Source organism: Terrapene carolina, unplaced genomic scaffold (genome assembly GCF_002925995.2).
Source record: "Terrapene carolina triunguis isolate 2854851 unplaced genomic scaffold, T_m_triunguis-2.0 Scaffold58, whole genome shotgun sequence".
Taxonomy (NCBI): domain Eukaryota; kingdom Metazoa; phylum Chordata; order Testudines; family Emydidae; genus Terrapene; species Terrapene triunguis.
In genome coordinates, this window is record NW_020664409.1 from 7,415,686 (window position 1) to 7,441,727 (window position 26,042).

General features: G+C 44.0%; 2 protein-coding genes across 5 annotated transcripts in view; both read right to left on the reverse strand.

Moving 5' to 3' along the window:
• The window catches only part of SIRT5 (sirtuin 5), a 29,993-nt gene extending 25,639 nt beyond the window's left edge, over nt 1–4,354 (reverse strand). The window contains exons 1-2 of the mRNA XM_024217397.2: nt 4,266–4,354; nt 299–437 (exon numbers count right to left, since the gene is read on the reverse strand). Coding sequence (XP_024073165.1) covers nt 299–413 — 115 coding nt within the window. The 5' untranslated portion in view covers nt 414–437; nt 4,266–4,354. The remainder of the gene's footprint in view (nt 1–298; nt 438–4,265) is intronic.
• Nucleotides 4,355–12,355: 8,001 nt separating this feature from the next.
• Nucleotides 12,356–26,042, reverse strand: part of KIF13A (kinesin family member 13A) — a 204,959-nt gene continuing 191,272 nt past the window's right edge. For all 4 annotated transcript variants that reach the window (XM_024217442.1, XM_024217417.1, XM_024217426.1 and 1 more), the window contains 2 exons: nt 15,745–16,861; nt 12,356–13,858 (listed from right to left, as the gene is read on the reverse strand). In XM_024217442.1, the coding sequence (XP_024073210.1) occupies nt 13,572–13,858; nt 15,745–16,861 (1,404 nt within the window). In that variant the 3' untranslated portion in view covers nt 12,356–13,571. The remainder of the gene's footprint in view (nt 13,859–15,744; nt 16,862–26,042) is intronic.

Genomic DNA, 26,042 nt, shown 5'->3' on the forward strand with positions numbered 1-26,042 from the left:
AGAGAACTGATACTACAATCACAGAGCCAAAAGTGATTCAGCAAAGGAGACTGGTGGTTTGGACCTTGCAATCTTTAAAATAAGGAAATATGTGCAGGAGTTATACTGTATGTTTATATAATATACTCTCTCTAGTTTGGAACATTTATGTTGTTCAGTACTTTGTGTCTACAACAATGCTGCTTAACTTTAAGATACTCAAAACTCAGAAAGCAAGGAAGAGAGAAAAATAATTTACAGAATATTTGTCTGGAGTATAGAAAGAAAAATACATAGCACAGGAATGAATTTATCTTACTTGAATTAGGGCGAGCCATTTCTAAGCAAATCTTTTGTTTCTTGGAAGAAGGAGGCTTAAGTCCACAATATGCTTGCGAAACCAGCCTTCTACTGGTAAACTGGAAGAGACTCATCAGGATCACTTTATAGTTCTTAATCTGAAAAGAGAGATCAAATGAAAAGTTATATGAATACATATTTATGTGGCAAAGACTATACAGCGAATATACTCTTAAATACTCTCTTTTCGGTGTCACAAAAAGAACGAGATTCAGTATTTACTATTTCATCCTCCACCCCGTTTATCCAGCCCAAGTATTGCTTATGAACAAAGTTCACAACTACAGTATTTCAAACTTGCAGAGCAATCAAATAATATGATAAAACATAACATAAAAGATTTAAAGGACTGCCAATCCTCCTCTTGTGGAGAAAGTACTGAAATACGTATATTTTTCCAGGTTTTTTCCCCAGTACGAAACACAGACATGTCAAAATCTTACTTGAACTCAAGGTGGAGTAGCCAATTAATATTTTCCCCCATAAAATGAATTAATTCTTTCCACTCTGCTGTGACTCTTGAGTCCGTGTATTGAAAACATACAGTATGATCTCATGGGTTTAATAAAGAAAAATGTGATACTGTGCAGATGCAGTGATGCTTAGGCAATACAGGGCTTTTAATTTTTAATACCTCATACAACCATTAACTAATTCTGAGATTTATTCCCCCTTTACAGATGGTAAAACATACACTAGGCAAAATTCACAACTGGAGTAAACTATTACAACTTACACTAATTTCACTGGGAATTGTGTCCCCTTATGACAAGGCTGATGAGACTCTCAGACAGGGTAAGGGTGACCAAGTGCTTAGTGGGCCAACGGGCTAAAACCATTCAGCCAAGCCCATAATACAGATTTCAATCCTGGTGTTTAGCAGGTTAGATCCAATTACCTCTCAACACAGTACAGCTGCTCTATCCTTTTCACCTTGGTATTGTAATTTTCTTTATACTATGTAACATTTATAAAGAATGAACATATTGGAAAGTGTTATTGGTAGTATTTATAAGTCAATTTCCTCTTTAGTGGTAAATGGAATTTAAAGTATTTTTAAAAAGATAAATCCCATACAATCCACAAAAGCACAGAGATAATCAACTATACAAAAATGGAGGGAAGTAATAAAAAAAAAAAAAACCCTTCATATTTATGTTCGCTACAACCACATATTTTTTCCCTTATATAGAATCTTCCCGGATATTTAAAATCCACAGTACTTTCCATTGACTCAGATGTTCTTACATCCCAATGAAAAGAAGAAGCTCCCCCTATATTTGGAAACTGTCGGAGGTAAAAACCACACACAAAACCAGTGATTATTTCCCTTATATTACCTCATCATTCTCATTATAATATTGAAAGAATAATCTATATAAAAATAGTTAAAATTGGTTTAAATATCTGGTATTGATGACAGAACTACATACTAAGATTATATTAATGCAGAGAGTTTATTACACTTTACAAAGATCATGATTTCATTACTGGCATCAGAGCATAATAATTTTGTCTATCAGACCCGTTAAAAACATTAATATTGTTCAAGCATACATTAAAAATAATTATACTCAAAATAGATCACATACATACATACAGCTTAGACAAGCAACTGTACTGCTGAGAGCATACTGTAGCATGTATATGATGTTTCACTGTGTAACAAAGTAAAAGACAACAACAGTATGTCAAACAGAAACATCTGGGCCTAACTCCTGCAATGATCAATCCGTGGGTGGATTTGTGTTCACAGACCCAATCTGTGGGTGTTTGCATTCATGTAACGATTTGCAGGATCTTCGATTAGAATCTCACTGAGGCAACAGTTTGTGGCAGGAATGAGAGACAGATAAAGGGAAGTCTTATTTAAAGTGTCATATTGGGTTAAACATGGGAAAAACCTTCACTTGCTCTTTTCTAGACTAGAAAAATGTGAGCGTTAACAATTTAAATGCAATTTTGCACCTAGTGTAGACACAGTTTAGCACTTTAAAAATGTGCTAGCTCGTTGTGTTCAGCCTGAGAGGGAGCCTGGGTTAAACACAACATATCCTGCCCACATTATATGCCAGGGGTCTGTCTAGAGTAGGATAATAGGTATTTGTTTTTTAAATGTATTGGGGTGACCTTAACCAGCTAACACATTAAGGCTCGCTTCCCCCTACTTCAAAGCAAGTAGAAAAATATTTATCAAAAATGTCAAAAAATTACACACTCATCCAGCCCCAGAGTCTCTGGTTGTGTCCGTGATCCAAGAAAAGACCTGATCTACCCAGGGTATGCTGAAAAATAAGGACTCCAAGACCTGGATCTTTTCAGGTATAAGGCATATTCATCTGCCTCCCTCCAATTTTGTATCACAAACTACAAGGTCCTTTTTGCTAAATACAGATTTTTGGCATGGGAAAAGATAAGCCCGTACATATCCAAATTCCATCAGGAATGTAGAGAAGAGCTAAGAAAAGCCATCAAAGAGTACCAGATGGTAGAAAAGATGGTGCCGCAGGTGGCTATAAACATGTCAGATGGCTCATGGCCATTAGCTTTACCACACAGTGTGCCTCTTGATTGCAGGCATCCAATATTTATTGCATAGCAGGTACATGTGACTAGAGAGGACATCCAACAAGTTGGATGAAGTGCTCCACTCCCTCAAGGATTCAAGGGTGATCCTGAGGTCACTAGGCATCTACACCCCAGACCATATCATGTCTAATCTAGAAAAGAAGGCTGAAAGGGAACAATATAACAGTCTGCAAATATGTAAGAGGTTGTTAGAGAGAGGACACAGCTATCAGTTGTTCTCCATGCCCACCAATGGTTGGAGAAAAGTAATCAGTTTAGTTTGCAGCCAGGGAGATTCAGGCTGGATATCAGGAAAAACTTACTAACTGTAAGAGTAAAACTGTGGAATAAGCTTCCAGGGAAGCTGTGGAATCTGCATCATTGGAGGCATTTAGGAATAGGCTGGACAAACACCTGTTGGGGATGGTAGGGTATACTTGGTCATCCCTCCCCCCCCCCAGCATGGGGGGGGATGAACCTCTCAAGCCCTACATTTCTATGAAAATACAACTTGACTTTTCTATGCTCGGATTTTCAAATGCGCTAGGGCTCGTCTTCACACAGTTTTTGTACGGCGTGAATTATACCCAGTGTAATGAAAGCTACACCGGGTATAATTCAAACCATACAAGTAATAGGCAAGCCCTTAATGTGTGCCAGTGTAACCCACACCCACTCGGTGTGACACTCTTATCCCTCTAGCAGTGGCTAGGCCAGTTGTTCTCAAAGTTTTGTACTGGTGACCCCTTTCACACAGCAAGCCTCTGAGTGCAACTCCCTTATAAATTAAAAACACTTTTTTCTACATTTAACACCATTATAAATGCTGGAGGCAAAGTGGGGTTTGGGGTGGAGGCTGATAGCTTGTGACCCCCCACATAATAACCTTGTGACCCCTGAGGGGTCCTGACCCCAGTTTGGGAACCCCTGGGCTAGGCAAGACAGACTCATCCGCCTGCTACTGACTTCGCACCCGACCCATTCTCTGAGCTCAGTCAACAGAGGCTCACATGGGGGCTACCAGGGGGCTACCAGCGACCCACCCCCATGGTTTAACAGGTGGCGGCCTAAGGGGCCTGGGCTGGAGGAGGAGGAGGGTGTAAGTCACGCAGGGCGGCTCGCAGGCAGCAGGGGCTCAGGCTTTGGGAGCCCGAGGTCCCAGCATGGCTCCCCCTGCCAGGGCGAGGCCAGCCCGGGCGGGGTTATGTCAGGGCGATGTTATCAGCCCCGCCCAGCCCCTGACAGGCCCGTGAGGGGAGAGCCCCCAATTCACCCCCAGCCCGCCCCGCGTCCCCCGGGGAGGCCCGAGCCCGGCAGGTTTCCCGGGAGCCCAGCCCCGTCCCTAGGCAGGTACCCACCTCCGCAGCAGCGCCCGGTCGGAGGCCGCAGCGGCTGGTGTCGGGGCCCAGCTACGGCCGCTACTGCGTGCAGCGCGGCACGTCCCGCCCCTGGAGCCGCCGCCAGGAGGAGGAGCCGGGCCCGGCCCCGACCAACCCCCGGCCCTGCCCTGCCCGCGCCTGGCGGGAGCCCAAACCCCGCCGCTAACACCGAGCCCCCGCGGCTGCGCCCCTCAGGCTGCCGGGGCCGGGCTCGGCTCTGCTCAGGCCGCTGCTCACACGCCCAGGCGGCCCATTAGCGCAGCAGCGCCTGTCCCTCGGCTCGGCGCGTGACACCGCCCGTGGGGCCGGGTCCTGTACAGAAGCTGCGGAGCTCCCTTGACAGCAGCTTTCGTTTCCTGCCCCTGGGAGCTCCCCCCTTCCCGGCAGAGATTATCTTCCAGTCAGGGATTTCCCACACCCCCTGCTCCAGTTTTGTGAATTAGTTACATGCAGTGTTGCCAATTTAGTGATTGGAAATTTGAATTGAAATTGAAACATTAATACATACTTTAAAAGCATATAAAGTGTATGATAAAATGTGTATCTGAAAAAAGTATAATAGATATGAAAAGTATGAACGCAGACTAGCTTTCTTATACAGCTTTTGTTTTTATGACTATGTCAGTGCATTCATTTAGGTGATGTTGGCCAGATTATGATTTGTAAGCAAAGTCTAAATGAGCTTTCCCTGACAGCAAGTGATGAGCTGTGGGGGAAAGGCTTCGGGACCAGATTGTATTTACAGTCACACCTAATCTACCTCGGTATCCAGCAAACAGCGCTATGTTGCCCAAGTGATAGATTTTGGCTGGGGTTGGGTTACAAATCACTTGAAGGGGGCAGGGGAATGAAATGTTGTTCTTATTGTATGAGTAAAGGGCAGTAAAACTGTACTTAGCCTGTGCTGATTGAGGGCATCAAGAGAGAGGGTGGGGGACAGGTGTTTTGCTTGATGGTCTGCCTGAGTCATCAGTACTATTTGACAAACCCCTCTCCCCTGTTTAAAGACAGAGCTGATTACGCACCATAGATAGTCCTTTGTTTTGTTAAGTGACCACTACAGATGAAATCACTGATAATCAGATCTAAGTGGAAGAGAGGGCCCAGGCTGCACTAGCAGCAAGGTCCCCCCACTGAGAGCTCAGCTGAAATCACTGTAAGCTGGGTGAAACCTGAAGAGACATGCAAACAAACATGGGTGTGGCATAATATTTTCTATTTAAGCAAGAGATACTACACACTACAAACTGGAGGCCAATGTTAAGTGTATTGTCACTTGTTCATCCTGAAGTTGAACACTGGTTCTGAACAAGACCAGCAAATGCTCACTATCTTTCTGCAAGAAACTCAACTGACTGGCTAGAAGCATATGGTGCAACAGTGAAAGACTCAACAGTTGAAAAAAATGAAGACCTCTCTCACCACATTAAAAAAATTTGCATACATGGCTGATGAATGCACCCATACAAATGGGCAAGTATTAAGTCATTGTGTATGTTATCAATGTCAGTGGTAGGCCAGTAGATGCATTTCTAGATGTTCAAGTTATAGAAGACACATCAGCTCCATCTGTGATATCTTAGAAGAGTTAAATGCTTGTCAATTGGACCCCAAACAGATGGCTGCTTGTGCATTTGATGGAGCTGCAAACTTCTCTGGAAGCCGTGGTGGAGTACAAGCTTTGCTCAGAGAAAAGTGTAACCCTAATCTCTCCTATACACACTGCAGAGGCCATCTACTCCAACCAGCACTAGTACAAGCTGCAGAATCTTCAAAAGACATTTAAAAAGCTATAAATTTAATGTCTTCATTATATTCTTTTTTCAGCAACAGTCCAAAAAGACTGAATATCTTGGAAAATATAGAAGATACACTGGGACTGAAGTTCAAATTAGTCCAACCTAGGAAAACCCTCAGGCTTTCTCATGAGCGATCCTTGGCTGTTGTCTTAAAATTACTCCAGCTGTTATTCCTAACTTTGGAAAGTATCTACCAAGATGGGATAGATCTAAGTAGTAAGGCTGGTGGATTACTTTTGCTACTACGTTCAGAGGAGACTATTGCCATTCTCTCTCTTGTAAGTCTACTGTTGAAACCACTTGGGTCATTAAACTATGCCATCCAGGCATCTGCTACAACAATAGTAGATCTTTGTCCAGCAATAGAAGCTACATTTGGATCAATCAGAGAGCTATCCATTGGAAAAAGTACTGGAAGAAGCAACGACTTCAGTCCAGAAATTGACTAATGAAGGCATTTATATTGAATCCTTAAATGAAGAGGACAAGAAGTGTTTAAGACAACTGAAAAAGTACACAGACTTTATTCTTAAAAATCTACAACAGCAACTTCTAGATTCTACTCAACCTCGACATAGCTTTTACAGATCCCTGTCCTATAAAACACTGACAATTGAGTGAAGTGAGGCACTACCAGCAATGGAGCTGCCATGTGCTCAGGACAGAATAGAAAATTTGAACACAGAGTGGAATATCGTACGACGAATGAATGAAGATTTGACTTCAACTTCTTTTTTATCATCACTAGTGGCTTGACCCGATCTTTATGCTATGTTTCCTGGGATGAAAGAAGTAGGAATTAATCTCTTGCTACTCCCAGTCACAACAGCTACAGTTGAGTGTTCTTTTTCATCATTGAATAGAATTTTATGTTCTGAAAGAAGTCGCCTTCTGCCTGATCATGTGAATGAACTAATGAGCATATCAATTGAAGGAATGGAAGTACCGGACACACGAGAAGCCACCAAAGATGAACGCATTGCATTCAAGAAGTTCATTAACAGAGTTGTGCAAAATTATAACAAGAAACCAAGAAGGATATAGATGTCATGCTTCATAGAATGCTTGAGTAGCCAACTTTAATTTGTGTGATTTCAAAACATGAGTTAAATCTAATAAAATGGTCATGAAACAGTTTTCAGTTTTTACTATGGTGCCCTATAGCCCACCTTCACAGTCTCACCCCTCATCGGCCCTGACCCCCCCCCCCCCTTTTCAATTTATGGCGAAAACACTGCTTCCACCAGCGACTCGCTCCATGAAGCGACACAGGCACCTGCAGCCCCTCCAGTGCTGGGGGGTTATGTGGGTTAGCCTGGCCAGGAGGCGATATTAATTTCCCCTACGCTGTGGTGCTACAATCTGAAACAGACACTTACGGGTATTTCTGATGGGTACAGGGCCCATGTTATAAGCCAGGGGTGGCCAACCTGTGGCTCCAGAGCCGCATGTGGCTTTTCAGAAGTTAATATGCAGCTCCTTATACAGGCACTGACTCCAGGGCTGGAGCTACAGGCACCAACTTTCCAATGTGCCGGGGGTACTCACTGCTCAACCCCTGGCTCTGCCACAGGCCCTGCCCCCACTCCACCCCTTACCGCCCCCTCCCCTGAGCCTGCTGTGCCCTCACTCCTACCCCTCCCCACAGAGCCTCTTGCTCACCACCACAGCTGATGGGGAGGGAAGGGAAGGTGCTGATTGGCAGGGCTGCTGGTGGGTGGGAGGCGCTGGGAGAAGGGGGGAGCTGATGGGGGGCTGCTGACCTATTACTGTGGCTCTTTGGCAATGTACATTGGTAAATTTTGGCTCCTTCTCAGGCTCAGGTTGGCCACCCCTGTTATAGGCTAAATTTCCCTTCGGTTCTTAGCTCTCAGATCTGAACTGAATCAGATTTTAGCCTTTGAGGGTGATACCAGGGCCCTAAGGCCTACATGGTACTGGCTTTCTTTTTATACTTTTCCCACACCAACTGGCTAAGGCACAGTCTCTTCCCCCTTACTGCTCTATCCTTTCTTCAGTCTCTTCAAATATTGCTGTTGCCCATTTTGGCTTCTTTCCCTTTTCCATCTTCTGATGCTTTCTTCTCATTGCTGATTACTAGTGTGCAACGCAGAATTAACTCAGCCATTAGCACTCTACCTCCCATTTATCTGAAAACTACACACACAGTGTTGAAATCAACAGCAGGGGGAAGGCACACAGCCAAGGAGAGACTGACAAAGACATTTTCAAGGACCCTGCAATACTGATTCACTTAGTTAAATGGCCAAGACCTTATTGCATACCTGCAGTTAGTGGCTTTCAAATGACCAGAAACATCAAAAACTGGAGAGGATAGAAGTAGAAATTTTAAGTAGAGAAAACTGCCTGAATCAAAACTTTCCATTCAAATGTCCTTGAACTTTAGGAAATTTCAGGTTTGAACAACAGTTTCAATCCATTTCCAGTATTACTCTTCTAAAATATAGGTACTAAAGTATACAGATTAAAAGCAGACAGCCAGATCAAAAACCACAGGAGAGGCTAGAGCAAGAAAACTCCATAAAGGAGTCACTTGTGGAGTTTCCCCCACATTATTCAGTTCAGCTCCCAGATCCTGTGAAACTTCAAGAGACAAGGGTCATCCCTAACTCACTGTTTCAGAATGAGCCTGCACAGCTCTTATAACATCACCTAAGCTCTGATGTCATATCACTATCAGTGCACCGAACATTTACAACATACCAAGAAAGTATATTTCCAGCATGTAGCAATTAGATGCTTGGCTATACGTTTCAGAAGTGCCAGTTCTATGTGCATCCATTGTCAAGGTTATTCGGTTGTTGCTGAGTGAAAAATCTGTTTATTGGTGCGCTTACAAGTGTTGGGTCTTATTTTTAAAAGAAAACCAATTTATAATGTTCATATCTCAATATTTGGGTTATTTTTACTTGTATCATTGGTATTTTATCTTTTGTCTTTGATAGTGACCTTGGAGCTAGGCTTGGAAGGCTTAGATTTTTATCAGTTGTTGATTTCACTGTACACACACACAAATCAATGAAAAATATTTCCATCAATGATAATCACATTTTACAGGTCGGCACAGTAAGAAAAATGTTGCTTGCAAACTTTTGAGTCCCACCTTAAGGTGTATAAAATGTGTTGTAACGCTGCTGTTAGTGGAGCTGGAGCAGAGGCACCATTTAAGTTGGGTGAAGAGGGCTGGGGGGAACCACCCCCTCCCGCTGGCCTCTGTGCTCTATCATGTGTTAATTTTAGGAATAGGGAGGCACCAGTGTGAGGACACTGCCAGGGCGGGTGTAGGAGGTGTAGGAGCCTCCCCCATAATTTTGAACAACAGTAAACATTTAAATTGATAAAAATTGGAAAAAAATGCTTAAAAATAAACATCGATATTATACAAAGTTATTAAAAAAATCAAATTCTGCCAAGTCTACTTAACAACAATGAAGTTTTCTGTTGGTGAATATTTAAACCATAGGGAACAGAATAAAGAGTTAAATTATGACAAATTAAATTCAGTAAAGACAAGTGCAAAGTACTACTCTTAGGAAGGACAGATCAAATGCCCAAATACAAAATGGGGAATAACTGGCTAGGCAGTAATATTGCAGGGAAAAAAAATAATTGGTCCTGTCTCAGTGTCAAGGGTTGGGTGAGATGGACTAGATTATCTCTTTAGCCCCTTCCAACCTTACATTTCTATGAGTATTTGTACTTTGTTAGATAAAACATAGGTGATACCACGTGAAGCAAAGTATCTAGAATGACTCACCTCTCTATACCGTAAGGCCTAGTGTACACATACAATTTAGTTTGACATAGGTACAGCACTCAGGGGTGTGAAGCCCACACCCGAGTGCCATAGCTATACCAATCTTACCCCTGGTGTAGGGGCAGCTAGGTTGACAGACAAATGCTTCTGTTGACCTAGCTACTGTCGTTTGGGGAGATGGTGTTCCTGCAGTGACAGAAAACCCCCTTTCATTGCTATAGGATTGTCTACACCAGGGGTCGGCAACCTTTCAGAAGTGGTGTGCCGAGTCTTCATTTATTCACTCTAATTTAAGGTTTCGCTTGCCAGCAATACATTTTAATGTTTTTAGAAGGTCTCTTTCTATAAGTCTATAATATATAACTAAACTATTGTTGTATGTAAAGTAAATAAGGTTTTTAAAATGTTTAAGAAGCTTCATTTAAAATTAAAATGCAGAGTCCCCTGGGCCGGTGGCCAGGACCTGGGCAGTGTGAGTGCCACTGAAAATCAGCTCGCATGCCGCCTTCGGCACCCATGCCATAGGTTGCCTACCCCTGGTCTACACTACAGGTTTATGGCAGCATAACTATAGTGCTGAACCTACGCCACTATGGCCCCCACAGCATAGATTTGGTCTAACAAAGCTACCCTGTTTATAAACTTAAAAAGCCATAAAAACAATAGCATCCTATGAAGTCTTTAGAAAATGCACAGCTTGAAACAAAAACGCACACATTAAATCCAAAGATCAAGATAAGGCCCTTTATGATCTAGTTAAATACTAGAAGGATCTTGAATAAGGTTAAAACTATCATCTGGATTAGCCAGCTCATTGAGGTGAGTTTGGTCTGCCCTGTATTGTACAGTATTTGTGGTTTTTTATGCAAGTGATCATTCTGGCAAGTGATCATTTTAGGCAAGGATTCTGTTGTGTGTTTGGCACACATTATTATAAAGTGCTGAAGATGATGGTGGTACTATACAAACATTTTAAGGAAGAAATCTTAATGGTTAGGAAACATCTTTAGAGTTCTGTTACAGGATCTGAATAAAAGAGCGTAGGTAGTTAGTGTTAACAGTTTGTAGTTGGATAAAAAGTTTCTTCTGAAATCTCTGGTGTTCATCAGCTAGATATTAAGCCTCAATGCATCTGAGTGTTTAGATATCATTCTAACTTTACAGATGGGGAAAATGAGGCATGGAAAGGTTTAGTGATTTGTCTACAGACATGCATTAGCAAAATTTAGGAATAAAATATGAGGCCTAACTTTTACTTCCCTGATCTGACCACTGGATAACACTTCTCTTCACTTAACCTATTTTGGTGAAGGATATATTAATGTAAGGTGTAACAAGATCCAAGGGCTATAAGTTGAAGCCACACAATTCAAACTGGAAATAAGGCATAATTTTTTTTTTTTTTTAAACAGTGAGGATAGTTAACCACTGGAACAATCTCCACATGTCGTGGTAGATTCTCCATCACTACCAATTTTTAAATGAAGATTGGAATAAAAAATAAATAAATAAAAAATGCTCTTGTTCAAAATGAATTTTGGCATGTTCTGTGGCCTGTGTTATACAGGGGGTCAGACTAGATTATTAGAACGGTCCCTTCTGGCCTTGGGGTCTATGAAACATACAGACTTAGCAGAAGCACAGGAGTTTTAGTCAGTACAGAGACCACGATTGTATAAATAGTTCTTGAATGGATGTATAGCATTCAGATAGGGTTGACTGGTTTGTTATTTTTGTGCAATGTCTTTACAGGCTGCATATTAACACAAGCAAACCTATCCCCAAAATATCAAGTAAATGCACATTTTGTATTCATGAAGGCCCAAAATAAATAGAAGAGTGCGTGTTTAAACACCATCGTAAACCAAAATAACATTGTATTTTTACCATAAGATAATGTCCATGTTAGTCTTCAAATGATCCCAAATATTTGTTTGGGGCAAATACTGTAGCTTTTTAAAAAAAAATTTAAAAAAAGTTTTGTTAATTTATATTCTTAATTTAGATTTAAAACATTGTTTTGATATAAACATTTGGACATTTTCTAGGATCACTTATTATCCTTGATAAAATACTTTTTCACAACGGAATTCTTCAGTTACAATCCTCATGATAATTTCTTCCACTGATACAGCTTGATCAGTTCTGGGTGGACAGCGATACTGTGAACTGTTGCTCTATGTATGTTCTTTTCCAAAAAGCAAATCATACATTTGGGCACAGTCAGATTCATTGTATTCTGTCATCACTGAAACCCTATATTACATGAGCCAGTCAATGGTATCAGTGATTAATACTGTCCACTCTTCCACTCCTAAAAGGTATAGTCTCTTTTTAGCATGTATATCTATCAAGAGGTGCATACAGTATATCCCACTGGATACCAAAGTGTGAACTAGCAAACTTGTTAAACCTAATTTTTGATAATGAATCCTTAAATACAGTATTGAAGTCAAATACAAGCAAAACAATCTTTTTTAAAATCTGAAATAAACAGTCTGTATTCTAAAACACAAAATATCTGTACCAATTAAATACAGTATGGCAGAAATAGAATATAAATTACAGTTCTTTACAGTAAATAGTAAAACACTAGAGTCAGCTTAATATACACAAAATCAAAGGAATAACAGCAGCTTTTCAGTAAGGTCCCAGGTATCTCACTCATTCACTTGGCTAAGAAATAAAGAAAAACAGGTACAGCAGACCATTCATTTCACTCATTTTTACCACTTGTTACTTTACAAATATCCAGGACATTGTACAGGCATCTACAATATCTACATGTGGAACAGCTTTCTCAAGAACTCACAAGCACTGTACATAAATCCCTCCATCATTTCCATTATTAAAATAGACTTTACAGATTACAATTATTTTCGAATGTTCCATTTTAGCTTGATCATAACCAGCAAATAACAGTGCAAGGTTTGCAGTCGTGATCCATTACTGCTGCTTTGTTTCCCCATTTGCCTAAAAGCCATTTTTAAAGGAAATGTTGTCCTCACTTCCTTGCAGTAATACTGTTTCTGCAATCAAACTGCCTGGCTTGGGTTAGCATATGAAATTCCAAACATACAGGCTCGGCATTGATAGTATTTTCAATACAATGCCAAATCACCACAGTGGCAGGCCTCTAGGAAGACAAAAAAATATATATATGAAGCAGTCAGATATTTCAGTGTACTTAAACACAGGACATAAGGCAGCATGGTGCCCAGTGACTAAAAGAAACATGGCACCAAGCTAATAGTTAAAACAAACGTTTACAATAAAAACAAGATATAAACAGCAAATGTGTCAGTCTAATACAAGTTCTTTGGTAATTAAGAACAGCATAGTGTAGCTTTTTCAAATATGGTTTTACATCCTTTTTCCCCAAAATAAAATATTTTCTTTTTTTTGTTGTTTAAAATACATCTCCCAAGTTGCTGTATAACAAATAGTCCAGTACCTCATAAGTATCTACAAAACAGCTTTAACTGTATTTTAGTGTGCAGCCATATCTGCCTATTGGCAGACTAACTATAGATACACATTAATATATATATATAATATATATATATTATTTATAAAAAATTAGAGAATTAAGTCCATGACTCTACAGAGTGCACATTCAGTATGGACAGATGAACTGTACAACGACTTTTAAAATCCATAAAGGTTTCTACACTTTGATGTGTGTAGCAAGTGCAAAAATACTACGGCTTATTTAATCCAAGACTTCCTGTTCTCTTGTTTCCTAGAAAAAGCAGAAGCCGCTGCATCTCCTGATTGACAGAGGGGTGCTTCTCCTGCTTTAGAAGAGGATGATGACCCCTGAAGTACAGAACTTTTTCGCTTCTCTAAACTTGAGGATGCCTGAGATTGTGAAGTGCTACTGCATCTTTTTGTTGAAGCTGGTGCTTTACTGAGGCGCCCGGGACGAACAAACAAACCATGTCGTGGCTTGCAGTGGAAGTACTCTCTACCTTTTACCGTTCCATCATGTTTCCCTTAAATGAAAATAAATACATGGCATTAATTTTCAATACTTAGCCATCATGTGCAGTTACAGTATGTATATGTGGTGATTATCCTGAAAATACTCTGCGTACTCAAGCTTAAAGCTCTTAGTGGTGAGAGCAAAAGTATGTAACACATGAGTGGTGAAGCATTCTGAGCAATGACAACTCCCCACACTAACTCTTAGGTACCATTTATTCCCTTTACAAAACAAATATCATTTCAACATCAGAATTGAATATTTAAAAAATAAAAATTCAGTTTGTTGTTCAAAAAGGTTCCAACACCAGTCCAAAATCTGGCTTCTTAATTTTTCTAAAAACCCACTAACTTCAAAAGTCTGTACGTGATTTCTATAAAAAGCTTTAACACTCAAATGGCATTGGTTCCCTTTCTGCTCCAATGTTCTCATCAAAATGAAAGTTGTACTGATAAAATCAAGGTAAAGAAGAGTTTTAAAATAGTACTTTAAACACTTCTCTTTACTAGTTTTCTCATGAAAAGTGATCTCTGGCAAAGGTAACAGACAGCAGCAGAAACAAACATTTGAACTCTTCAGCTGCTGGTTCCTATAGTCAATGGAGGTGAATGCTGAATTGGCAACACAAGGTTGTTTCAAATGCTGACAGTTTTAAAAGGTTTAAGTTACCTTAACTTCGCCCAATTACAAAAACTTGGGAACAAAGGGGAACCAATGGCAGCTTGTATGACCTGAAGTATGAAAATACTTTGCATAAAGCAAGTAGAACATAGTTCTTTGTTTAAAACAACCATGAAAACAAAAACATTTAAAAATTAGCGCTTCAAAAAAAACTGTAAACTTAAACAGTAATATACTACACTAAGAAAGGTAAGTATCTAAAATAGCCCTCCTTCCTGACTGGTTTGGTATTTCCCAACACTATAGTTACTCCTGGGGTAATTCTGCACCACTTCAGAATTCATGTTCCCACCCAGAAAATACATTCTGCCAGAGAGGCACTGCAATTATGCCTTTTGCCCAACAGAGGCTGCTGTGGCACCAGAACAGAGGGCAGCTGGCTCACCTGGTGTAGCAGCCAGCAGCTGATAGGGAGGAGGAGAGGCCGCATTCCTCACAGTGCCCTGCCTGCAGGGCCAGGTGAGGAGGCACAGGATATGGAGGGAAGGACAGACAGAGCAGGGCAGACAGGGCTTCTGGGGGGGAGGGGAGCGCACATAGACTGGGGTTCAGAAGGGCTAGTGAGGGGGGACAGACTGGGGTGGGGGCTGAATGGGAGTGAGGGTGCAGGGACATATGGGGACAGGGCAGATGTGCCTGATTGAATGGGAGAAGCTAGGAGTCAGCCAGGGTCTGCATAGGAGAGACTCCCCAACTCCCTAACAATCCCCCCCGCACACACAAAAAACCTGTTCCATACTTCTGCCACCCACACCCAACAACCCTCCAGGTTCACTCCCAGGCTCCTGCCCACCAATTACTTCCCTTTCCCTCAGCTCCTCTGTTACCCTTGACTCCCTCAAGCCTTTGCACTGCTTCTGAGGGATGCGGGAAATACGTTTCTGTATTGTAGTTTAAATGAATTATTACTCAAAGTTCTGTATTAATATGCCTAGTCAGAAATCTATTTGTCAAAAAACATTTCTTGAATCTTTTTATCTGTATTGTTACAGACATACTTGCTGACAGGTATTGTGAAATAAATAATTGAAACTGGTGTGATTATACTGTGTTATTTTGACAAATAAAATATGCAGAATTTTAAAATGCAGATTTTTCAATTTTTAAGTGCGGAATTCCCTGAGGAGTACATAGTATGCGAATATACACTGTAACCTTACATTATGTCACAGGATTGTATTTATAACCCACAGTACCTTATTTGTGGTTACTTACCCAACTGAACACTTAGTTCAACTCCAACCCAGATTCCAGCTGAAAAATCCACTGGTCCAATATATCTCACTGTGCCTGTCTTATTACTTCCTACACACACTTGTTCTCCCACTGTCACCCAGCTAGGCAACGTGTGGGCTTGGTCTGCAGAAGCACCATCTTCAGAGTCAGAAACATCTAAATAGTTCTTTGTAATAAAATCATTGAGGGAAGAATCAGGATATGTCTGACAGTATGAAGTCTCTTTTACTAATACAGAAAACAGAGGGTTTTCAATGGCATTTGACAGCTGGTAACCCACAGCCACAGATTCCAGCTGGCCTAAGCGAATGCCCTCTTTGTAAGTGTTTTGTGATAAATCTGAGGCACTGTCCACCCCAGCAGTTGGTATTTCTTTCCTTCCATTAGAGGAACCAGTGGAACATAACTTTGGATCTACTGACTGGTCAAAGTCCTTTCCATCTTCAACACCCATGAACTCTGTAAATGAATGATCTTCGAGAACATCTGAAGTGTGCTCAATTGTTGCTTCCCGGGATGAAAACTCAATTTTGTCTCGCATGTTTTTGCTAGTTGAGGAATCTGAACCTGAACAAGAGCCAGCTCTATGTAACACCTCAGAGTTTTTGTCAGTGGTATTTAGGGATGGTGGAATCTCTTTTGCTAAGGCACTGTTTTCTTTGAGTGGTGATACGTGTATCTTATCTTTAGCTAAGCCCCTTTCTGGAAATTCCTTGTTCAAAGATCTCAAATCATATGTAAGACATGGTCCTGAATGATGACTGGAGTCCAAATCCTTCATCTGATTGGCTAGCTGGTCTGTGCTATCACTACAGGGAACAAGCATGTCAGACAGTGTAGCATTAGAGGCACTGTGCGAAAAGTAGCCACTAGTAATACTGCTAGTGGTGGGGCTGCGAGATACCTCTTTCTCAAGGACACGAGAATTCATGAAGTCTGTTTTAGTGGAAAACCATTCTCTGTTCTCCAGACTAGCATTGTAAACACTGAAGTCAGCAAACTCCTCAGGTACATAAGGCCGAAAATTATGAAAACCCTGTGAGCTTATCAGTTTCTTATTAATGGCCTCCAACTCACTGTCCTCTTCATCAGAGTCCTGCAAAAATTAGACATAGTTACATAGGGTTAGCTCTTTATGAAACATTTTCTAGATTAAAGTTTCAAAAAAATTCTCTTAGGCCTGGTCTACACTAACCCCCCAAGTCGAACTAAGGTACGCAACTTCAGCTATGTGAATAACGTAGCTGAAGTCGACATACCTTAGTTCGAACTTACCGCGGTTCAGACGCGGTCCACACGCGGCAGGCAGGCTCCCCGTCGACTCCGCGGTACTCCTCTCGCCGAGCTGGAGTACCGCAGTCGACGGCGAGCACTTCCTGGTTCGACTTATCGCGTCCAGACCAGACGCGATAAGTCGAACCCAGAACTTCGATCCCCAGCCGCCGAACTAGCGGCTGGGTGTAGACCAGCCCTTAGTTAATTTAAGTACTATCCCACAACTTATATTGTGCGATATTCCAAATTAATTTGTCTCCTAAATATCAAAAGAGTGAAGAAAAATAATTTTACATCCTTTAAACAAAGAATGAGTCACCTCTGAACAGCAATTAATGCCTGAGTAACTAAAAGAGAAAAAGAAGCCACTGAAAGTGCTGCCCTATCAATATTTTCTAAGCTGCTCATTTTAATGAAATTCATAAAGTGTCCAAAATATTTTTACCTCTGAATTTATATGTAAATAGACCAAACAAGTGTCACTTAATAAGTCGTGTTCTGAGTCACTTATTGAGTACAAAATAGGTTTTTGTCAAATCCCATTCCTGGAAACCATATAATATGTTGCAGTTCTTTTCATGACATAGACCAATTATGAATGCATTCCTTTTAGAGAGTAATCTTTTTATGGTAACTTCATCACATAAGCTATATTTTTAAAGTTTTTATAAGACTTTTCTACATGGCGAGTTATTGCGCAGCAACCCAGGACATGAATGCAAAGTACACCAGCTTGTCTTGTACTAAGTTGCTACATGAACACAGTATGAGTCCTATAGTGCAGCTTAATGTGCTTTCTGAGACTCTTTTAGAACCCCCTTTCCTGCACCTCCCACCATATAAAAATGCTTACATGCTCAAAATATAAAAGTAAACTCTTAGACGGGAGAAAATTCAGAAAATCTCAAAGTACTTTGGTTTTGGAATTATGGAAATATCTTAAATATTTTACTATTTCTGCTTTTGAAATTCTTTTAAACTCAGTCATAAATCTTAATCACACAAAGAAAAAAGGCAAATCAACATACATTTTTTCACTGTTTTAGTTGTTGTACTATATTTTTCTTAAGTGCCAATGCATAACTTTTTGTGCAAGTGGTATTTGATAGAGAAAAGCATGGGTCAGTTACCAAGAAACACAGGACTTCAGTTTAAATTTTAGAAATACAGTTTAAAAAAAATAACACATTTGTTTCAGCACGTAACACTAACCTATCTACTGTAATAGTCGTGGTCTAGCACTGCAGAACATAAGCAACACCCCTCATGGTGTATAGCATTCATTTCTCTAACAAGAATACTGACATTTTAAAGAGCCATATTGTAAAATACAAGAGTGCTCATTATGCAAAGATATCTAACAATGTTCCTACAGTACTACTTCTACTACACTAGGTCCATTTTAAAATATTTAAATATTTTAAAATGGCACCCTCTACCCACATAATTTGTCATCCTTACACAACTGACTTCCTCAATTATAACATAGTTAAGGTACACAAAAAGAGGCCTGAAATGATTCCCTGATCCAGCCAAACACTTAAGCACATGCTCTTAAGATGTTCTAATTTATGGCAGGGCTACAAGAGTGACCTGTGACTGGCTCCCTGATTTCCCATCCCTTGCCTCAAGCAGATTCAATAGAGGAGAGAATCTGGGCCAAAATGTTTGCTTTTTTAATTATTTTATGTTTATTGATTGGATTTTTTCACTATAGTTATCACCATAGCATCCAAATGTCTGAAACATTAATGACTTCATCCTCAATGCCAGTGCGAGGCAGGGATGTATTATAAAACCCATTTTAAAAATAGGGAAAATGAGGCAGTAGACTAGAGCGATTTGCCCCAGGTAATATAGGATGCCTATGGTAGAGCTAGGAAGATAACCCAGGTCTTCCTAGTCCCACTCAGATGCCTTGACCAAAACAGACCATCCGACCTTTCCTTCAGTTTTCACTTGAGTGTTTAATGTTTTTTTTTTAAATTCTGCACTCAGAGCTCAGAAAAAATTTTTAAAACACGATTTATTTTAAGTATTTATACTGTGCCCATCACTGTAGTATCTAAGCACTAAATGTGGTACAAGTAGTACTAGTACTGATGCCACTTATAGCCTGTTTGAAATAAATTTTTAAATAAAGCTATGAAACTTTAGAAAAAGTATACAGAGCAACCAGTTTGTTCATTTTGTTAATTTCAGAAAGAAGCAATTCTCTAAAATGTCCTCTAAGACACATATTTAGAAGGCCACACTTATGTATATTTGATTAAGTGGTCTCTCAACCACAAGAGAGTTTACACAGCGAGTTTTTAGAAACTTCCTACATAGTTTGATCCTTAATAATAATTAATATTATTCACCATGATGCTTTTTTGTAGCTCGACTCTCCTTAACATTTTAGCCTGTCACCTGTGTAGTGCTCAACAAATATAGAAAACCAATTGTATGAGTAACTCAAATAATGTTATTACCAATGGAGAACTGGATCCTGGGTTGAATAAATTCTGCAAGTCATACTCAACTTTCACTGATGGGGAAAAATGTTTGAATGCTTTAAGGCAGGTGGTCCTACTGGTTTGGGTATGCCTGAGCTGAATATAAAAGCTAAGCAGATTTCAGCTCTGTTAGTATTTGGTCAGGTGATTATTTGTTGTTTCTTTGTAACAGCATTAGCTACTCTTAACGATTTCATATGTATACATTTCAATGAGGATTTTATTTTAAATATTTTACTTATTGATGTTTGGTCTGGAGGCTGGTAGCAGTGCTACACAGTGTCACGTGAGAGACGTGGGACTGATTTCTGCTCCTATAATCTTGTTCTTCGGGGTGAAATCCTGACCCTACCAAAGTCAATAGCAAAATCCTTATTGACTTCAATGAGACCAGGATTTCACTCCATGCCTTAAATAGACAAAACTACAAAAAGCCACTCTACTTCCATGGGTTGAGAAGTTGTCACCTCTTATAATCTAAGCAAAATTAGGCCTGGCCACAATTGGATAATACCCCTCCCATGAACATGCATAGTGTGTAAAACACGTCTGTCTTGTGCATCACAGATTATCTGATATTTAATCTCCTATGAAACTTTTTTCAGTAGCTCTGCTTACACTCCCCCGCTACACTTTTTATTTAATATATTTTCCTGTTAATGTTCTTTCCTTTAGAAGAAATTTATTAGGAACTTCAGAACTAAAATTCTAACAGCATCTTTTACTCAGCTTCCTTACACTTATGTGTAATGTTCTTTCCTTACATGGTCACACATTATGCTGTATAGACAATATTGAAAAATGTTACATGTGTACATTTAAGAGTGGAAGAAAGTGCAGATATTACAAATCATTAGTATACAGTTCAATTTATTTTTAGTCTTATTAGAGAAGTACTTTAAGAGCATAAAATATTTCTCCTTCATACTTTATGAACATCTATGGTTATAGAAAAGACAGTTACCTTTTCCATAACTGGTATTCTTTGAGATGTGTTACTCATTTTCATTGCACAATAGGTGTGCATGCTCGCCACGTGCACTGGTGCCAGAAGTTTTTCCCCTAGCAGCACCCGTAAGGGAGCGCCCCTAAGGACTCCTGGAGTGGTGCCTCTATGGCGTGGTATAAGGGGTGCTGCTGCACGCTCCCCCCACCCTCAGTTTCTTCTTGCCAGACAACTCCGACAGAGGGGAAGGAAGACGGGATGTGGAATGGACATGAGCAACACATCTCGAAGAACACCAGTTACGGAAAAGGTAACTATCTTTTCTTCTTCGAGTGATTGCTCATGTGCATTCCACAATAGGCGATTCCAAGCTATATCTGTTGGAGGTGGGTAGGAGTTCACAGACTTTCGGGACGGAGCCGTACCCTGCCGAACCTGGTGTCTTCCCTGGTTCAGGAGACGCTCGCATAATGCAAGGTGAACGTGTGAACAGAAGACCATGTGGCAGCCCTGCAAACGTCCTGAATGGGGACATGGTCTAAAAAGGCAGCCGATGAGGCTTGCACCCTAGTCGAGTGTGCCCTCACAATTGATGGTGGGGAGATTCCTGCCAGATCTTAACAGGTACGGATACACGAGGTGATCCAGTTGGAGAGCTGCTGAGTGGAGTTCGGCCGACCCCTCATGCATTCAGCTGAAGCGATGAACAGCTGCGAAGACTTCCTGAATGGCTTAGTCCGCTCCAGGTAAAAGGCCAGAGCCCGTCTTACATCCAGCATGTGGAGGCGGCGCTCCTCACTGGACGCATTGGGCTTGGGGCAGAGAACCAGCAGGAAGATGACCTGACCAATTTGGTAGGCGGAGACCACCTTAGGGAGGAACGAAGGGTGTGGGCGGAGCTGGACCTTATCCTTATGGAACACCAGGTACGGGGGCTCGGAGGTCAGGGCCCTGAGTTCTGAGACCCGCCTAGCTGACGTGATTGCCACCAGGAAGGCTACCTTCCATGAGAGGTGCAATCAGGAGCATGTAGCTAGTGGCTCAAAAGGGGGACCTGTCAACCGGGCCAGCACCAAGTTTAGGTCCTACTGCGGGACTGGGGGCCTAACATACGGGAAGAGATGATCCAATCCCTTAAGGAATCGGCCAGTCATGGCATGGGAGAATACCATGTGCCCCTGCACTGGCGGGTGGAAGGCCGAGATGGCTGCCAAGTGCACCTTGACGGACGAGGGCACAAGGCCCTGGGCCCTAAGGTGAAGAAGGTAGTCTAAAATGAGTTGGATCAGAGCAGCCACGGGCAAAACGGCCCGCTCAGCTGCCCACTGGGAAAATCGAGACCACTTCGCCAAGTAGGCTTGGCGCGTGGAGGGTTGCCTGCTTTCCAAGAGGACGCGCTGAACCCCTGCTGAGTAAGTCCTTTCCTCCCGGCCTAACCATTGTTGCCTGGGCCACACCAGGGCAATCAGGAGGACCCAGGCCCTGTCCATTTTTATCTTCTCCAAGACCTTGCCAATCAGCGGGATCAGGTGGAAGGCATAGAGAAGCTGGCCCGACCAGGATAGGAGGAAGGCATTGGAGATGGCACCCACTCCCAATCCCCATCTCCCCGAGCAGAAACGGGGACACCGGTGGTTCTGCTGAGTCGCGAACAGGTCCCCTGGGGGAATTCTCCACTTTTGGAAAATCCTGTGCACCACCTCTGGGTGTAGTGACTACTCGTGCTGAGAAGAGAAGTCTCGGCTCAGGCGATCTGCCCGTGAGTTCTGGGCACCCGGTAAGTGGCGGGCCTTTAGGCAAATGTCGTGGGCTATACAGAAGTCCCACAGCCCGAGGGCTTCCTGGCAGAGGGCAGAGGAGCGGGCTCTGCCTTGCCTGTTGATGTAAAACATCGAGGCCGTGTTGTCTGTGAGAATCCTGCCCACTCTGCCCTCCAGGTGCGAGCGGAAGGCCACACATGCCAGCCGGACCGCCCTGAGTTCTTTGACATTTATATATAGGGCAAGGTCCTGCGCAGACCACAGATCTTTGGTCTGAACGTTCCCCACATGAGCTTCCCGCCCCAGGTCCAATGTGTCAGTCACCAGCTCCACCGATGGGGGCTTGCCTCTGAACGGGACCCCATGGAGCATGTTCCCCGGGGAGGACCACCATTGTAGGGAGGCGATCACCGGCTCGGGCACAGTGAGGACTTTGTCCATCCTGTCTCTGGACTGGGAGAACACTGAGGCCAGCCAGAGCTGGAGGGGCCACAGCCTGAGTCTGGTGTGGGGAACCACATATGTGCATGCCGACATGTGACCCAGGAGCTGGAGGCACGCTCTGGCTGTGGTCACAGGGAACCTTGCGACTGTCGATGAGCCCTTTCAGGGTCTCGAATCTGTATGGTGGGAGGGAGGCCCTGGCTGATGTCACATCCAGGACTGCCCCAATAAACTCTATGCGCTGCACCGGGACTAACGTGGACTTGGTGTCATTTACCAACAGGCCCAGAGTGGCGCACGTGGACAGGAGGAGCGCCATGTGATTCCGCTCCTGCGACCGGGAGCTGCCCTTGACCAGCCAGTCGTCCAGGTAGGGGAAGATCTGAACCCCATGATGTCTGAAGTAGGCCGCCACCACAGACATGCACTTTGTGAATACCCTGGGAGCAGTGGACAGGCCAAACGGGAGGACCATAAATTGGTAGTGCTCCTGCCCAACCATGAAACGGAGGAAGCGCCTGTGTCCCTCGAATATATGAATGTGGAAGTACGTGTCCTGCAGATCGAGGGCAGCCAGGGTCCAGGGAGGGGATGATGGAGGCCAGAGAGACCATGTGGAACTTGAGCTTCACCATATACTGGTTCAGGCCTTGCAGGTCCAGGATGGGCCTGAGCCCCCCTTTGGCCTTCGGGATAAGGAAATAGCAGGAGTAGTACCCCTTGCGTTTGAACTCCGCTGGCACTACTTCCACCGCTCCTAAGCCAAGGAGCCGCCCCACCTCCTGCTCGAGCAGAGCCTTGTAAGAGGGGTCCGCCAGGGATGGGGACGGAGAGTGGTTGGGCGGGGTAGAAGTAAACTGGAGGGTGTAGCCCTGGGAGACAGTGTTGAGGACTCAACGGTCCGAAGTCAGACGCGACCACTCCAGGAGAAAAGCACAAAACTGGTTGGAGAAGGGAAACTTTATTGTGGGTGGATCCCTGGTATGAACCGGTAAGTCAGTCGCCCCCGGGCATCCCGTCAAAACTGACATTTCTCTGCCTGTTTGCCCTTGGAGAGCCCAGGCTGGGGGGCAGACCGGGAGTGCCTCTGCGGGCGTTTCTTATAGTCCCGTGACTTTTTATAAGGGGGCTCATATTTAGAGTGGGTGGCCTGGATGGGAGCCTGCTGAGGCTTAAACTTGACCCTGGCCGGCGCCAGAATGTAGAGGCCAAGTGTCTTAAGCAATGTGCGGGAATCCTTCAGGCCATGCAATTTCACATCCATCTGTTCCGCAAAGAGGGCCTTGCCATCGAACGGAAGGTCCTGCAAGGAGTTCTGCACCTCACTGGACAGCCCAGTCAGCAGGAGCAACAACACCCTCCTCATGGACACTGTGGAGGCCATAGACCTTGCAGCCGTATCTGCAGATCAGATGCTGCCTGCAGGGTTGCCCTGGCAGCCGCTGTACCCTCCTCCACCAGAGCTTTGAACTCCTTCTTGTCACGCTCCTGGAGGGAGTCCTCGAATTTGGGCAGAGAGCCCCACAAATTGAACGCATACCGACCCAGGTGGGCCTGATGGTTCGCCACCTGTAACTGAAAACCCAAAGATGAATAAACCTTTCTCCCAAATAAGTCCAGCCTCCTTGAGTCTATTTTTCGGAGTAGGGACTGGTTTGCCCTGCCTCCCCCTGTGGTTGACCGACTTGACCACCAGGGAGTTGGGGGCAGGGTGGGTGTACAGGTATTCATGCCCCTTGGTGGGCACAAAGTACTTCCGTTCCGCTCTCTTAGAGATGGGGGGCAAGGAAGCTGGGGTTTGCCACAAGGCATTTGAAATTTTTGCCACCCCTTCGTGGAGTGGGAGGGCCACTCTGCCCGGTGCCAAGAGGACGCTAAAGAGGGAGTCCGAGGGTTCTTCCACCTCCTCGGCCTGAAGGTTGAGGCTCGATGCCACCCTTTTCAATAGTTGCTGGTGGGCCTTAGAGTCCTCCTGCGGAACAGGGGGAGGAGGGACCGTAATCGCCTCATCAGGGGAGGATGAGGATGCAGGTGCGGTACTCTGACCAGTACCAGAGGTCCCACCACTTGGTCGCCTTCCGGGCACGAAACCGAAGATGCACGCCCCATTGACTCCTTTCTGGGAGGCCGGGAAAGGGAGGCCGACGGTCTCTCCGAGGCTCCAGCCACCGAGCGAGCCCCCATCAGGGGCTGCGTCGGGGGCAACGGGGCCCATTGGTACTACGGTGCTGGCCAAGGAGCCCAGTGCCACTCCTGTGGCACCGGCGGAGCAGGCTGTTCAGCCTGACTAGCCTGTCCAATCGACTGACGACTACGAAGGGAGGGCCGGGCTGGCGTACGACCTGCCGCTGTCCCTGGACTGGGAGGAGCGGTGGCATCAGGAACAGTGCAGACCATGAGACCTTGATCCCGACATGGAGGAGCGGTACCACCAGTAGCAGCTGCTCTGCGATCTGTTCCGGCAGGCGGATCCACGCCGGCGATCGACGCCTGGGACTGTGGGAGCGGTGCCGTGGCAGGGTCCTGGAGAGAGATGGAGAACGGGAATGGCGTTGACGCCCGTATTGCGACGGGTTATGGTAGCCTCTCGGAGATGAGGACCTCCGGTGCCGTCTGTCCCGGTCTCGACGGGGCCCGCTCCCCTCGCGAGGTCTACGGTCCCTCGAGGCAGAGCGGTGGCTGGAACCCCTGTCAGTCAGAACAACCTGGTGCGGGTCGATGGGGACTGATGTGGACTGCGCATGGGGCGGTCGCTGAGCGGCGAACAGCATCGGGAACATTCCCTTGACTGCGAACAGTACCGACCAGGCGACGACTGTGGAGATCCAAGCGGTGGCCTGCCTCTGGACCGGAGAGCCAACGGTGGCGGTGCCCCTGGTACTGGCAGAGACATAACGTCCCGGGCCGCTTGCAGGTCCTCTGACGTGGAGGACACCCGGACATCCAGGGAGGCCTGCGCCGAGTGAGCCGGGCTACTACAACCTGAGTCGGAGGCCTGGAGGCCAACAGGGATCAAGAACTGCTCAACGTGGGTCTAGTCTCTCCCCCGGTCTTGCTCCAGTGTCTTGGCGGAGAAGACTTCTTATTAGCCTTCTTGGCATGTCCCGCGGCCGGGGAGCAGTGCCAACTGGTGGAAGGCACCAAAGGGTTGCCGCGCACCGACACCGCGGTACCCGGTGTCGACTCGGAGCGGCGCACCGGAGTTGGGGTCAACACCGACTCTATCAGAATGGCTCGGAACCAAATGTCCCTTTCCTTCTTGGTCTGAGGCTTGAAAGATCTGCAAATCTTGCAGCGATCGCTGAGATGGGTTTCCCCCAGACAGTGTAAACAGTCCGCGTGCATCGACATTGG